Source organism: Kogia breviceps, chromosome 5, assembly GCF_026419965.1.
Source record: "Kogia breviceps isolate mKogBre1 chromosome 5, mKogBre1 haplotype 1, whole genome shotgun sequence".
Lineage (NCBI taxonomy): Eukaryota > Metazoa > Chordata > Mammalia > Artiodactyla > Physeteridae > Kogia > Kogia breviceps.
Window position 1 is genome coordinate 140,999,160 of NC_081314.1, and position 14,768 is coordinate 141,013,927.

General features: G+C 39.8%; 1 protein-coding gene across 1 annotated transcript in view; it reads left to right on the top strand.

Annotated features, from left to right (window-relative positions):
- Positions 1 to 5,381, top strand: part of MORC3 (MORC family CW-type zinc finger 3) — a 40,083-nt gene extending 34,702 nt beyond the window's left edge. Inside the window, exons 16-17 of the mRNA XM_067035068.1 lie at positions 914 to 1,068; positions 3,853 to 5,381. Coding sequence (XP_066891169.1) covers positions 914 to 1,068; positions 3,853 to 4,006 — 309 coding nt within the window. The 3' untranslated portion in view covers positions 4,007 to 5,381. The remainder of the gene's footprint in view (positions 1 to 913; positions 1,069 to 3,852) is intronic.
- Positions 5,382 to 14,768: the final 9,387 nt, after the last annotated feature.

Consider the following 14,768-nt stretch of genomic DNA (forward strand, 5'->3'; position numbering starts at 1 on the left):
TAGAGGGTACCCTCTATCGGTTACGATGAGGTTCCTTTGAAGGTGACGTAAAACCCCACATAACAGTAGCAGCTGCACAGTCATCAGAGACACAGGCTCTTTCTACATTGTTGCTTTGCTTCTCAACCTGCGCTTGTGGTCTGAGCCGGCTCTTCAGGTCCAGCCAGCATATACCTACATCGCAGGCGGCAGGAAAGAGGAGCGGTGCCGTTTCTGAAAGCTGCTTGTGTGCCGTCTGTCCGCACTTCGTCACCTGTCCAGTGGGTGCCTTGGGAATGGTAGTCTTTATTTGGGGATTCTTTTACTGAGGAAGGAGGAGCCCCCAGTCCAAATTTGGGTAGCTCCTTTGAAAAATACTTTATGTATTATATTTACATGGTGTTTGAAAGGAGAGTTTCTCTGCTGAAAGGCATTTGGAAACGACAGTATATTATCGAATTGCCCCTTCCTGGAAATGCTGCCAACATAACTGCTCATTGAGACATTCCGCTTGGCTTAGGAGCTAGATGACAAAATACGTAAAAAACAATACAGGCTTTCTGTTGTAACTTACTGCTGGTGAGTGTGCAAGAAGTGAAAGTCACTATGACCTCAACATAATTTGGGCATTTTTATCTTGGTTTTTCAGTTTTTAGGTCCCATTTGTTTTTAGTCCTGCTTTAATTAACATTTTGTATTCTTCTAATGTAAAAAGATATAGAGCTGAAACTAAACAAATGAAGCTTTATTTATAGAAAGCTATTGTTTTTTGTGTGTGTTTTGTTGGTTTTCTTTTTTGTGTGGGGGGGGTGTCCTAATTTTTTGATGGTAATTTTCATCAAGCAGGATTTTGTACATTTCTTAGCTTAAATTTGCACTTTGACATTAGTATTTTTAAATTGTACAGTTATAAAATTAATTAACTTTTTGTCAGGTTGAATTATTGGAAATGGAAAAATCACAAATCCGTTTGCAGTGTGAAGAACTCAAAACTGAGATCGAACAATTAAAATCTACAAGTCGACAAATTGGAGATGTGTCAACGTCAAGTAACATCGAGGAGTCTGTAAATTATACTGATGGGGAAAGGTAATATGAAATGAGGCGTTTGGCTAGGGCTGCAGTTCTGGTTAGCATGAGACTTATTTGCTAATGCACATCAAACAGATTGTTCTAGCAAAAGAAGTTATTGGCTGCTGCGATCCCAACAGTATGGTAGACAGAGATACAAAAGAAGTACATGTCATCATCTTCCCTTCAAGGAACTAACAGTTTTGTGAACTTAAATGAAATAGGAATTTCAAAGGAATTAAGCTCTGATTGGTCAGAGTGGTTTGGGATGTTTTTTGGGAAAAAGTGAGAATTGAGCCAGATATTGAAGGGTGGGCTGAATTAGGCAATGACTAGAAGACAAGGGTCTATTTCATGAAACTTACTTTTTCACCTTGATTTCTTTAATTTCTGTACTTGGCACCATTTCTTTATGGTTTGCCACCTCATTTTACTACATGCCTTCCCCAATTTTAACATTTAGGAAATCACAAAATTACTAAAAATTGCCATTGCAGGTGATCCCTAATTATAGGTGACTAATTAGGAAGAAGTTCTGTGAAAATAAGAAAACAGTAAATGAGTGATTACCCTCTCTCAGTAAGATATTAAATGGGCTTGGGGTTCTGACAGTGTTGGTCGTCTGTTGATAACCATTCAAGAGAGAAAAAAACCCACAAAAATAGTCATTAAAAATAGTGCAACTCTTCCTGCTAATATGATAAAACTTGATACCTAAAATGTACTATTGTTGAGAAATAATTTACCATCCTTACTTGACATTAATTATAGTATGACTTAATTTTTTAGCTTAAGGTTTTAAAGGATTTCTTTAAATCTATTCATGGAAATAGAATGAAGAGATCAGTACATATAAGCATGGGGGGGCAAGGGGTCAGAAAAAAAAAATCCCAACTGGTGTTTCTGAAAATGGGAACCACAAGCATCTGTGGTGCTTGTAAAAATGCAGATCCTTGGACCACAGTGCAGTTTGTTAAATTGGAAACTTTTAAACAATCTCCCAGATGATTGACTTGCACACTAAACTTTGAGTAACTGCTGATCTTTTAGACCTGTGCTCTCGAAGACAGTATAGCCACATTTGGCCACTGACACTTGAAATCTAGCTAGTCTGAATTGAGATGTGCTTTAAGTATAAAGTACATGCTGGATTTTGACGCCCTGGTATGAAAAAATAAATTAATTACTTAAATGCCTCAATATTTTGGTTATATGATGAAGTGATATTTTATATGTAACTAAAATTTATTTCATTTTACTTTTTAATGTGGCTGTTTGAATATTTAAAATTGCATATGGAGCTCACAATATTCCTCTCAGTCCTGTTCTGTGTACTAAAATAGGGATCTGTGATGTGTCCTGTAAAGAGGAAGAATTAGCCAGGACAGTCAAAAGACTTAAAGAATAGGATAGGTCAAAGATGGTTGTAGGGTCATACTGGTCTTTTTCTATTTTTTATATAGAAATGGGCCTCTGATTGAAGATGAGTGGGAAAGTTTGGACCAAAAGCAGCTGGTATGAGGATGATGTAAAATTTTATCAAAGGTCCAATGGAATCTTAACATAAAACTCACAAAAATTTAAAATTTAAAATCACATTTTTATGCGTTGTCAACCCAAGGATGAGCAGCTCGCCCCTTCAGAGATTTCCACCCTAGAAAGATCAGTATCTAAACTAAATGTAGACTTCTTATATTTTGGGAGGGGGCAGAACAAAAACAACTGTAACATTCTCTTGACCCAGGCGTCTCAATCTTCGACGCAAAGGCTGCTTGCTGTGTAGTTGTAGAAATTCGAAGTCTAGAATGTGGATATTCAGATAGATACAGTATAGAAAACGGAAGGAATGATAATGATCATTTAATCCAGGGTTTCTCAGTGTTTATAATAAATGCATAGTAAAACGGATAGTTAGTGAACCTTAGCATGTGATAGGTTCAGAGAAATCCTGCATTTTATTTTTTTAAAGGCTTTTTTTTTTTTTTTTTTTTTTTTACTTATTTAGTTGCACTGGGTCTTTGTTGCAGCAGGTGGGCTCCTTAGTTGCTGCTCCAGGGCTCCTCAGTTGCAGCTCACCGGCTCCTTAGTTGTGGCATGCAAACTCCCAGTTGCAGCATGCATGTGGGATCTAGTTCCCTGACCAGGGTTTGAACCCAGGCGCCCTGCATTGGGAGTGCAGAGTCCTATCCACTGCACCACCAGGGATGTCCAGAAATCCTGCATTTAAAAAAATCTTTTTACCATTATTTAACCCAAAGTTGTATAAGCTTATTTGACCACGGGACCATTTCGTTTTCCTTTTATAGTACTATGGATATCTCATAGAACATGTTTTAGGGAACAATTCAATTTACTTTGCTCAAAAGGAAGCTGAAATTCAAAGTGACACATTCTTATTCTTAGATCAGTGTTCTCACTAGTGTGTCATTATTGTTTTCCAGGTGATAAAAAGATTTTCAATTGTAAATAACATCTTGTAATTTATGTATTTTACCAGTTCATCTTTTCTCCAATCTCGAATTAAAATTGTATTAGTTGGAACCAAACAGAGCTGCTAGTGTTTTGAAACTTTACTCTACATACCAACAGATAAATATTATACTTAGTTATTAAATTATGAATTATTAAGTTAAATGAATTGTTAAATCTAGTTCTCTTGAGGAAGTTTTGCCTTTCATTTAGTTTGTATATCATTCTACAGAGATTCCATTTTAATGTTTCCGTTAAATTTTAAGGCCTACCTGAATATTAAACTGTATTGTTATAATGTTCGTCTAATAGGTGTAATGTTTGTATTTGCAGCCTCAAACTTCGATCTCTTCGAGTTAATGTAGGACAGCTCCTGGCCATGATTGTACCTGATCTCGATCTTCAGCAAGTGAATTATGATGTCGATGTAGTTGATGAGATCTTAGGACAAGTTGTCGAGCAAATGAGTGAAATCAGTAGTACTTAAAGTGTATTTTATGTGAGATAATAAAAAATATTTGCTCTGTCTTTCTGGTTGTATAGCTTTCAAAATTTAAGCAGCTTTGTTATAGATATGATACGTAACAGACAGAAGAACCATAATCTTTTCTGTATTCTATGCATTCAAGTGTGGACACAAATATTGTGGACACATTATCACACCTTTTGAAATGCCTGTGAATCATTGGTATTGAGCAGCTACATAGCTAACTCATGATTCTGCTTTGAAATGTAAATATTTATAATTAAGTCACACATATTTTTTTATTACCCTAGAGGACTCAAGTGTTTTTCACCAAGAGGTTTTCAGATTGCCCCTAACCTTTGTGCAGTCTTTTCTGGTTCCCCAAAGTGTATTTTTCTCTGACTTCAGAGCTGTGCCATAATACAAATGGAAATGCTACCTTTGATTTTCTTACAGAGAAGTTTAAAACAGGGTTTTTAAAAATGGAATACCACTCCTGATAAGTTGTAATTGAGCATTAATGTTTCTTTTCTATAAATTCTTATCTCCTGAAGTATTTTATTCGTGAAAATAAAGTAAGCAGAAACTCCATCCATATTGCCAGGATTTTTGTGTGTGTGCTGAGATTGCTGATCATGGTTATTAAACACAAAGTGTTTTTACAGAAAAAAATAATGATTTTTAGTATAAAAATATAAAAAATACTAAATGCCCCACCACATTTACTTTGAAGCCCATTTTTGGCTACTTAGTCCACATGGAGTGGGCGCAATAATTGTTTAATATTTCTTTTTGTGAAATTTCCTGTACAGCCTTTTTGTAGGATTACTACAGGTTAATATGAGTTGAGGAAGACAATCTTTCTCCAGCAGTACTGCATACCTTTTATTATATTACAAACCAGTATTGCATACCTTTTATTATATTACAAGCCTAAGTGTTTTATATCCTGGAGTTAAGCAACAAACAATCTAGGATTATAGTATTACATGCCATAAAAATTATGCTTTACTGGTCCCATGTTTTGTGCAATTATAAAGAGATGGCTTTCTATGAAGTATAACTATATATAATTAAGAATCATATTTTCCACAACTAAAGTGTGCATTATTTTTTTCAAAGTTTTATCATTGCTATTTATTTTTACTTTTGTTTCTGAACATTGAATACATGTTCCTTTTGTATGCTTAATTACATGTCTGTCATGTACAATATTAAATTTTTACTGTACATTAACTTCTAGAAAAAGCAAATAAAATTTTTATTTGCTTGATACAGTAATTGAAAGTGTATTTTTGGTATGAAGCTGGTTTTCTGTCACAGTTGTATCTGTTCAAATTTTAAAATATCTTGTAATAAAATAAAAAGATATATGATGGCTCACACTTCAGATACTACTTTTAAGGAATTCTGTATTCAAGTTATATTTTGAAAAGTAAGATTGTATCTGTTAAGACCCTCAAGTTGAGCTCATTTTACTATATTTATTAGAAGTTATATTTAGAAGATACAACTTCTAAAAATTTAGAAGTTATATTTACTTCTATTAAGGCTCTAGGACCGGGCTCACCTTGAGAGAGCGTGCGTGCATTTTACACTCAAAAAGAAACTTCATTTGTGTAAGTCATTTAATCTAAAGAAACCGTGCCCAAATGATAGCAGCTGTGTATAGCATGTCTTAAGTTTGTGAATATTTGTGTAGCACTTACTTCTGGAATTTGCAATTTTTCCCTTCCTTTTGGTCAGCTATATACTTGCAAAAATACATACTTTATATGGCTGTTAACCGGCTTAGTGGCAAAGTTAATCATAGAATTAGAGAAGCTTGCTTGCTAAATGGATTCTTTGGAAATACTTACCTAATATTCACTCTTTAAGAAAATATTGCCAAGATACGACTTTGTGGCTAGCACATTTAACAGAAGAACGTACATGGGCTTTCATGTCATCTATTGAGGTAGCGATACCTATCTTTTTTTGTTAAGTTAAATTTGTTCAAAGGCTAGTGTGGGGGAGGATTGTGTGGCTTAAACTAATTATTTAAAACTTAAAAGCAACGTGAGGACGTAAACTAAGGGCAGTCCACAGTCCCTACAAACAGGACCTCAGCTAAGACCACAAAATCAGTAAAAGCTAATTTTCACACAGCAGGAGAGGCGTGGCCTTTATTTGGGCCTCAAATTCTTAATGTGGGCAGGAGGTGCTGGTGACTCTGCCCATGGTCTCAGACACTTGATTCCTGCTATCATACAGCCCATGAGGTCGTTATTTGTCATGGAGGAATAATTAAGGTGATATGTACTGATGGTTCTTAGCACTCACTGGCTGCATTTGAGAATCACTTCCGCGGTCCTTAGGAATCCCTCCCAGTGGGAGCACGCACCCCGTACTAATTAAGAGTTGGTTGGACCAGACTGTCAGGCTGCTTTTCTTTAAGGCCTCCCAGTACACCGTCAGAGCCGAGAGCTATTGATCTATACCCTCCAGTGATGAATATTGTTAAGTGTTGAACTCAAGTGGTTCCTGAAACAAACTCGGGATCTGCATGACCACTTTCTCACTGAGGTAAGCAAGGGCAGGGAGGGGGAAGCAGAGTTGATGCCCGAGTTAGAAATGTAAATACAACTCAATGGTATAAAGTAAAAAGTTTTCTTACGTCCTTCCAGAAAATATTAGCGGCATACATACACACATTCAAATATATATGCATTCAGTTTATCTTAAATTTTATATCTTTGTATTTGATTATATGTTTGTATCAAATCTACACAGGTATCACACCATATAATTGTGGTACCATTTCCATATTACTCGAGCAGCTTTAGTAGCATTTTATGACATGAATATGCTCCCAGCCCTCATTTATTTCTCGTCTTTTGATATTACTACAAAAGCTGCTGCTGTGAGAATACACACCACACATACTTTTTTAAAGTATATCCAGAATGTAAATACCTTGTAGTGAATACTGATAGGTTAAGGAGTGTATGCCGTGTTCATCTTAATAAATGTCGCCATCCAAAAATGGTTGTGAGTATTTATACTTCTATGAAAAATAGATGTATGAGTGTGTTTTTTCCTATCTCCATCAGACTTACTGGTATGTGGGAAAATGGCAGCTTGCACTTCTTTCTCTCAAGTTGAACATGTTTTCATGTGTTCTATTGGCCATTTTAATTCCTTTTTCTGAGTACCCTGTCATTTTCTCTGCCTATTCTTTTCTGTGGGGTTCTTTGGTTTACTGCTTTAAAGAAGCTAAATGCCTGTTAATGTGGCCACAAACGCTACCCAGACAACTCCTAGCTTTCCGAAGTTGGTTCAGTCTTACTTTGCACAGTGTCACATAGACTCATTGGAATGGAGTGAGAGACCCACTGGATTCATGTCTTCTTATATGAGGCTGCCCCTTGAACAACTTGGGGCTTGTGGGCTCCAACCCCCATTTAGTCAAAAATCCACATATAACTTCTGACTCCTCCAAAGTTACTAATAACTTGACCAGCCTTACAACAATGACCAGTCAATTAACATGTTTTGTCTATGTTACAGGTATCACTTTCTGTATTCCTAGAATGAAGTAAGCTAGAGAAAAATGGTTAGAGAATCGTAAGGCAAATACAGTACTGCCAAATTCGTCGTCTGTTTACAAGATGGACCATCTCAGTATGTACATCTGTATTGTCTTAAATGATAGACAACACTAGATGTTACATGTACCCATTGAAAATGAAAAGGTAGTGTGAATACACTAATCGTTATAAAATTTTTTTAAATTTAGTTTATTTTTGGCTGCATTGGGTCTTCTTTGCTGCGTGCGGGCTTTCCCTAGTTGTGGCGAGCAGGAGTTAATCTTTGTTGTGGTGTGCAGGCTTCCCATTGCGGTGCCTTCTCTTGTTGCGGAGCACAGGCTCTAGGCACGTGGGTATAAGTAGCTGTGGCACACGGGCTCAGTAGTTGTGGTTCACAGACTCTAGAGCGCAGGCTCAGTAGTTGTGGTGCACGGGCTTAGCTGCTCCATGGCATGTGGGTTCTTCCCGGACCAGGGCTCAAACGCATGTTCCCTGCATTGGCAGGCGGATTATTAACCACTGCGCCACCAGGGAAGCCCGTTATAAATTTTTTTTTTTTTTTGGCTGTGTTGGTTCTTCGTTGCTGCATGCGGGCTTTCTCTACTTGCAGCGAGCAGGGGCTACTCTTCTTTGCGGTGCGCAGGCTTCTCTGCAGTGGCTTCTCTTGTTGTGGAGCACTGGCTCTAGGCGTGCGGGCTTCAGAAGCTGTGGCTCGCGGGCTCTAGTGCACAGGCTTAGTAGTTGTGGCACGTGGGCTTATCTGCTCCGCGACATATGGGATCTTCCCAGACCAGGGCTCAAACTCGTGTCCCCTGCGTTGGCAGGCGGATTCTTAACCACTGCGCCACCAGGGAAGCTCGTTATAAAATTTTATGGCATACAGTATTACAGTTATATTCTTTTTTTCAATAGTTTTTAAAAATAGATTAACTTATTATTTATTTATTTATTTTGGGGTGCGTCGGGTCTTAGTTGCAGCATGTGGGATCTTCATTGAGGCCTGTGGGATCTTTTGTTGCAGCACGCGGGCTTCTCTCTAGCTGTGGTGTGTGGGTTTTCTCTTCTGTAGTTGCAGCACATGGGTTCTGTAGTTTGCAGCATGCAGGCTCTAGTTGAGGTGCGTGAGCTCAGTAGTTGTGGCATGCAGGCTTAGTTGCCCCGTGGCATGTGGGATCTTAGTTCCCTGACCAGGGATCGAACCCATGTCCCCTGCATTGCAAGGCAGATTCTGTACCACTGGGCCACAAGGGAAGTCCCTACAGTTACATTATTAATACAGTATCGGAAATGTTACATTTTTTTAAAAACCTCTTACCTGTGATGATACGCAGTTTCTCCAGTTACGAGAGAAGCATACTGTATGGTAATGTAATTCTTTGAAAGCAAAGTTATGGAACAGGAAACTTACATTAATTTTATATTAAATATCACTCACCTTATACCTATGTAAGGATAGACTAGTATCTATATATATTCTATGCATTCATGATATACCTAAATTTTTCTTATGTTTATTACATGAAATCATGCATTTTATTATATATTTCTTTTGAAGTATGAATGATTTACAATGTCATGTTTCAGGTGTACAGCACAGTGATTCAGTTATATATATATATTTTTTTTTCAGATTCTTTTCCCTTATACGTTATTATAAAAAATTACTATAGCTCCCTGTGTTATACAGTAGGTCCTTGTCGGTTATCCATTTTATATATAGCAGTGTGTATATGTTGATGCCAATCACCTAATTTAACCCTCCCCCAACTTTTTCTTAAATTTTTAGATATTTCTAGGTTATGCACTTCATCTGCATTTTTATTTTTTATTTATTTTTGGCTGCATTGGGTCTTCGTTGCTGCACGCGGTCTTTCTCTAGTCGTGGCGATGAGGGGCTACTCTTCGTTGCCGTGCATGGGTTTCTCATTGCGGTGGCTTCTGTTGCAGAGCATGGGCTCTAGGCGTGCGGGCTCAGTAGTTGTGGCTCACGGGCTCAGTAGTTGTGGCTCGCGGGCTCTAGAACACAGGCTCAGTAGTTGTGGCGCATGGGCTTAGTTGCTCCGCGGCATGTGGGATCTTCCCAGACCAGGGCTCGAACCTGTGTCCCCTGCATTGGCAGGCGGATTCTTAACCACTGCACCACCAGGGAAGCCCTTATTTGCATTTTAAAATTGTTGTCATCTCCCCCCCCAGGTTTCCAATATATTGAAAAAAAATCCGCATATAAGTGAACCCATCCAGTTCAAACCCGTGTTGTTCAAGGGTCAACTGTATTTGTCTTTTTGTTTTTTTATAGATTTATTTTATTTATTTATTTTGGGCTGTGTTGGGTCTTCATTGCTGCACGCGGGCTTTCTCTAGTTGCGGTGAGCAGGGGCTACTCTTCATTGCGGTGTGTGGGCTTCTCATTGCAGTGGCTTCTCTTTTTGCGGAGCACGGGCTCTAGGCATGGGGGCTTCAGTAGTTGTGGCTTGCTGGCTCTAGAGCACAGGCTCAGTAGTTGTGGCGTACGGCTTAGCTGCTCTGTGGCATGTGGGATCTTCCCAGACCAGGGTTCGAACCCGTGTCCCCTGTGTTGGCAGGTGGATTCCTAACCAATGTGCCACCAGGGAAGTCCCTGTATTTGTCTTTGGGACATTGGTCACGGCTCACAAAAGGAATGCCATTAATATCCATCCACTTGGCATAGAGGAAAATATATATGCATTGCTTTTTTAGGATTAATTTTGTGATCATGAAGTTAATTTACATATACTGGCCTCTAGGGAGAAAGTCAAGACCCCTGAAGACATGTCTTGGTAAATTCAAGCCATTCAAATGCAGGTGAAGTTTTTAGGTGAGTGTGGTCATAGAGAATGAATTAACCATTACAAAACTGGAGTGTGAATCACAAGTAAATTTCCTACTCAGGCATTCTAATAAGAATGGGCTGAGTAAATACAATTAACCTATTTCAAACATGTAAAACAAGTTTAACCTCAAGGTTCAGTATTAATTTCTTGCAAAGCAGTCAGGACTCATTACGGTAATGATATATAGAATAGACTCAAAAGAACTTTTTACCCCAACCTGGCTAATATTTAGGTTATGAGTATCTTCAATTATGTAAATATTATCCAGAATTCAGCTGTATCTTCATAGCAAAGTGTAATGGTGCTTTATATTCACAAAGTACATGAGTCATCAGTCTTCCTCATTCCTGTTAAATGTTGAAAACTCTGGCCTGTGTTTTGAACTGTGTGGCCTGTGTTTTGAAAGTTTGTACTGTGATCTGAAAGTAGGGCTGGCTGGAAGTAATTTGATGTGGGCTTTTCATTTTCTTTTTTCTGGATAGGCAGTTGTCCCATGTTTTTGTGATTACCTTGGAGGAGTATCTCTCAAACTGTGCTGTTCATGCAGACAGCTGAGATGCTAGAAAGCGTTCTTCCCAACTTGCTGTGTGACTTTACAGTGTGAGTTGTCTAACCAGCTGACAGCCAGAGAAGTGACGCAGTCTGACATAACTAACTATACCTGTTACCTCTTTTCCTGGGCAGAGAATTACAGGGGTCTAGGACAATAACAAAAATAATTACATATTATAATACTTACATATAATTATGTTATATAAAGTAGATGATAATAGTATTATACACCATATTCACCGTCATCACTTTAACCAGTAGTTTCTCATTTCCCACTAATTTACTGTGTTCTTAAATTGATTTTTTTCAGTATCAGATATTTTAAGCTCTACAAAGGCAATTAAAAAAAATTTTTTTTTTTAATTTTAATTTTTTGGCCATGCCAGGTGGCTTGTGGGATCTTAGTTTCCCAACCGGGGATTGGACCTGCACCCCCAGCAGTGGAAGCTTGGACTCCTAACCACTGGACAGCCAGGGAATTCCCTCTATAACGGGAATTTTCAGTTGCATACAAAAGTAGAGAAACTGTTCATTGCAGCACTATTAACAATAGCCAGGACATGGAAGCAACCTAAATGTCCATCAACAGAGGAATGGATAAAGAAGATGTGGTACATATATACTGTGGAATATTACTCAGCCATAAAAAATCGAAATAATGCCATTTGCAGCAACATGGATGGACCTAGAGGTTGTCATACTGAGTGAAGTAAGTTAGAGACATATCATATGATATTGATTATATGTGGAATCTACAAAAGAGTACAAACGGACTTATGTACAAAACAGAAATAGAGATACAAATGCAGAAAACGAACATGGTTACCAGGGGGTAAAGTGGTGGGGGGGAGGGATAAATTGGGAGATTGGGAGTGACATATACACACTACTATATATAAACTAGATAACTGGGCTTCCCTGGTGGCACAGTGGTTGAGAATCTGCTTGCCAATGCAGGGGACGAGGGTTTGAGCCCTGGTCCGGGAAGGTCCCACATGCCGCGGAACAACTAGGCCCGTGAGCCACAACTACTGAGCCTGCGCGTCTGGAGCCCATGAGCCACGACTACTGAGCCTGCGTGTCTGGAGCCTGTGCTCCGCAACAAGAGAGGCCGTGATAGTGAGAGGCCCGCGCACCGCGATGAAGAGTGGCCCCCGCTCGCCGCAACTAGAGAAAGCCCTCACACAGAAACGAAGACCCAACACAGCCAAAAATAATTAATTAATAATAAAAAATAGATAACTAATAAGGACCTACTGTATAGCACAGGGAACTCTGTTCAATACTCTGTAATGGCCTATATGGGAGAAAAATCTAAAAAGGTGGATATATCTATAATTGATTCACTTTGCTGTACACCTGAAACTAACATAACGTTGTAAACCAATTATACTCCAATAAATTTTTTTTTTTTTTTAAATAGAGGAACTAGGGGCTTCCCTGGTGGCGCAGTGGTTGAGAGTCCGCCTGCCGATGCAGGGGACACAGGTTCGTGCCCCGGTCCGGGAAGATCCCACGTGCCGCGGAGCGGCTGGGCCCGTGAGCCATGGCCGCTGAGCCTGCGCGTCCGGAGCCTGTGCTCCGCAACGGGAGAGGCCACGGCAGTGAGAGACCCGCATACCGGAAAAATAAATAGATAAATACATTTTAAAAATAGAGGAACTATTATAATGAACTCATATGTACCCATCACTGTGCTTCAACAATTTCCAGCTCACGGTCAATCTTGTCTATATCCCCATTAACTTATTGCTCTGGTAATATTTGTGTGTGTGTATGTGTGTTGTAAATATTAACTCATTGATTTTTTTATTGTGGAAATATATACATTACATAAAATTTATCATTTTACTATTTTTAAGTGTATGATTCAGCGGCATTAAGTACATTCACATTGTTGGGCAACTATCACCGCTATCCATTTCCAGAACTTTTTCATCATCTCAAATAAACCCTGTATCCACTAAACAATAACTCCTCATTCCCACCTGCCCCCCTGGTGGCCTCTACTTTCTGTCTCTACGAATTTGCTTATTCTAGGTACCTCATAGAAGTGGAATCATAACATATTTGTTCTTTTTATTTTTAATCTTTATTTTGGCTGTGTTGGTTCTTTGTTGCTGCGCCCAGACTTTCTCTAGTTGCAGCGAGCAGGGGCTCCTCACTGTGGTGGCTTCTTTTGTTGTGGAGCACAGGCTCTAGGCACGCAGGCTTCAGTAGTTGTGGCGCACAGGAGTAGTTGCTCCGCGGCATGTGCGATCTTTCCAGACCAGGGCTCGAACCCATGTCCCCTGCTTTAGGCAGGCGGATTCTTAACCACTGCGCCACCAGGGAAGCCCCCATATTTGTTCTTTTGTGTCTGGCTTACTTCACTTTGCATAACGTTTTTAAGGTTCATCCATCTTGGCATATATCAGTTTCATTCCTTTTTAAGGCTGAATGATAGTCCATTGTATGTATGTACCATATTTCGTTTATCCATTCATCCGTCCATGGACATCTAGGTTGGTTCCACCTTTTTTTTTTTTTTTTTTTTTTTTGTAGTACACGGGCCTCTCACCTCTGTGGCCTCTCCCGTTGAGGAGCACAGGCTCCGGACGCGCAGGCTCAGCGGCCACGGCTCACGGGCCCAGCCGCTCGGCAGCACGTGGGATCCTCCCGGACCGGGGCACGAACCCGTGTCCTCTGCATCGGCAGGCGGACTCTCAACCACTGCGCCACCAGGGAAGCCCCAGGTTCCACTTTTTGCTATTAATGCTGCTATGAACACTGTTGTATAAATATCTAATTGCGTCCTTGCTTTTACTTTTAATTCTTTTCGGTACATACCTAGGAGTGGGATTTTCCTTTTTTTCTTTTTCTCTTATGTGTGCTTGTCAAACAATCAGATTATCTACAGTACATATTAGTCATTCCCAGTCCAAGTTCTCGAAATCCTAGCCATGACTCGAGCGAACATCTAAAAACTACATATCTGGATTACATTATAGCTTTCTGTAGAAAACAGGCTTAAGGAGCCTCCTGTCATTTTTGTCAACATGAGACATCCATGTGTAGACAATTTCTGTATCTTTCATGAAACCGGCTACAAGCATCAACCAGCATTTATATAAGAATCGATGTCAATTCTTTTTCCTGAAAATGCCGAAAGAAAATTGTTTTAAAAAGCCAGGAAGAGGGCTTCCCTGGTGGCGCAGTGGTTGAGAATCCGCCTGCTAATGCAGGGGACATGGGTTCGAGTCCTGGTCTGGGAAGATCCCACGTGCCACGGAGCAACTGGGCCCGTGAGCCATGGCCGCTGAGCCTGCGTGTCCGGAGCCTGTGCTCTGCAACAAGAGAGGCCGCGATAGTGAGAGGCCCCCGCACAGCGATGAAGAGTGGCCCCCGCTCGCCACAACTAGACAAAGCTCTCGCACAGAAACGAAGACCCAACACAGCCATAAATAAATAAATAAATAAATAAAATTAACAACAACAACAAAAAAGACAGGAAGAATTGGCTCCTCAGATGAACCTGCCTTTGATCAATTAAGGCTATGTATGCATCACAAGGGATTTTTTTTCCTGGCCTTCTGGGAAACTCACAGATAAAATGTCACATTTGGAAAATTATCCCATTTCAAAAGGCCTGCTGCATCTATTTCTGCCTTCTGATTTACAACCTCACTTTAAAATGTTAAATTCTGGGGCTTCCCTGGTGGCGCAGTGGTTGAGAGTCTGCCTGCCGATGCAGGGGACACGGGTTCGTGCCCAGGTGCGGAAGGATCCCACATGCCGCGGAGCGGCTGGGCCCGTGAGCCGTGGCCGCTG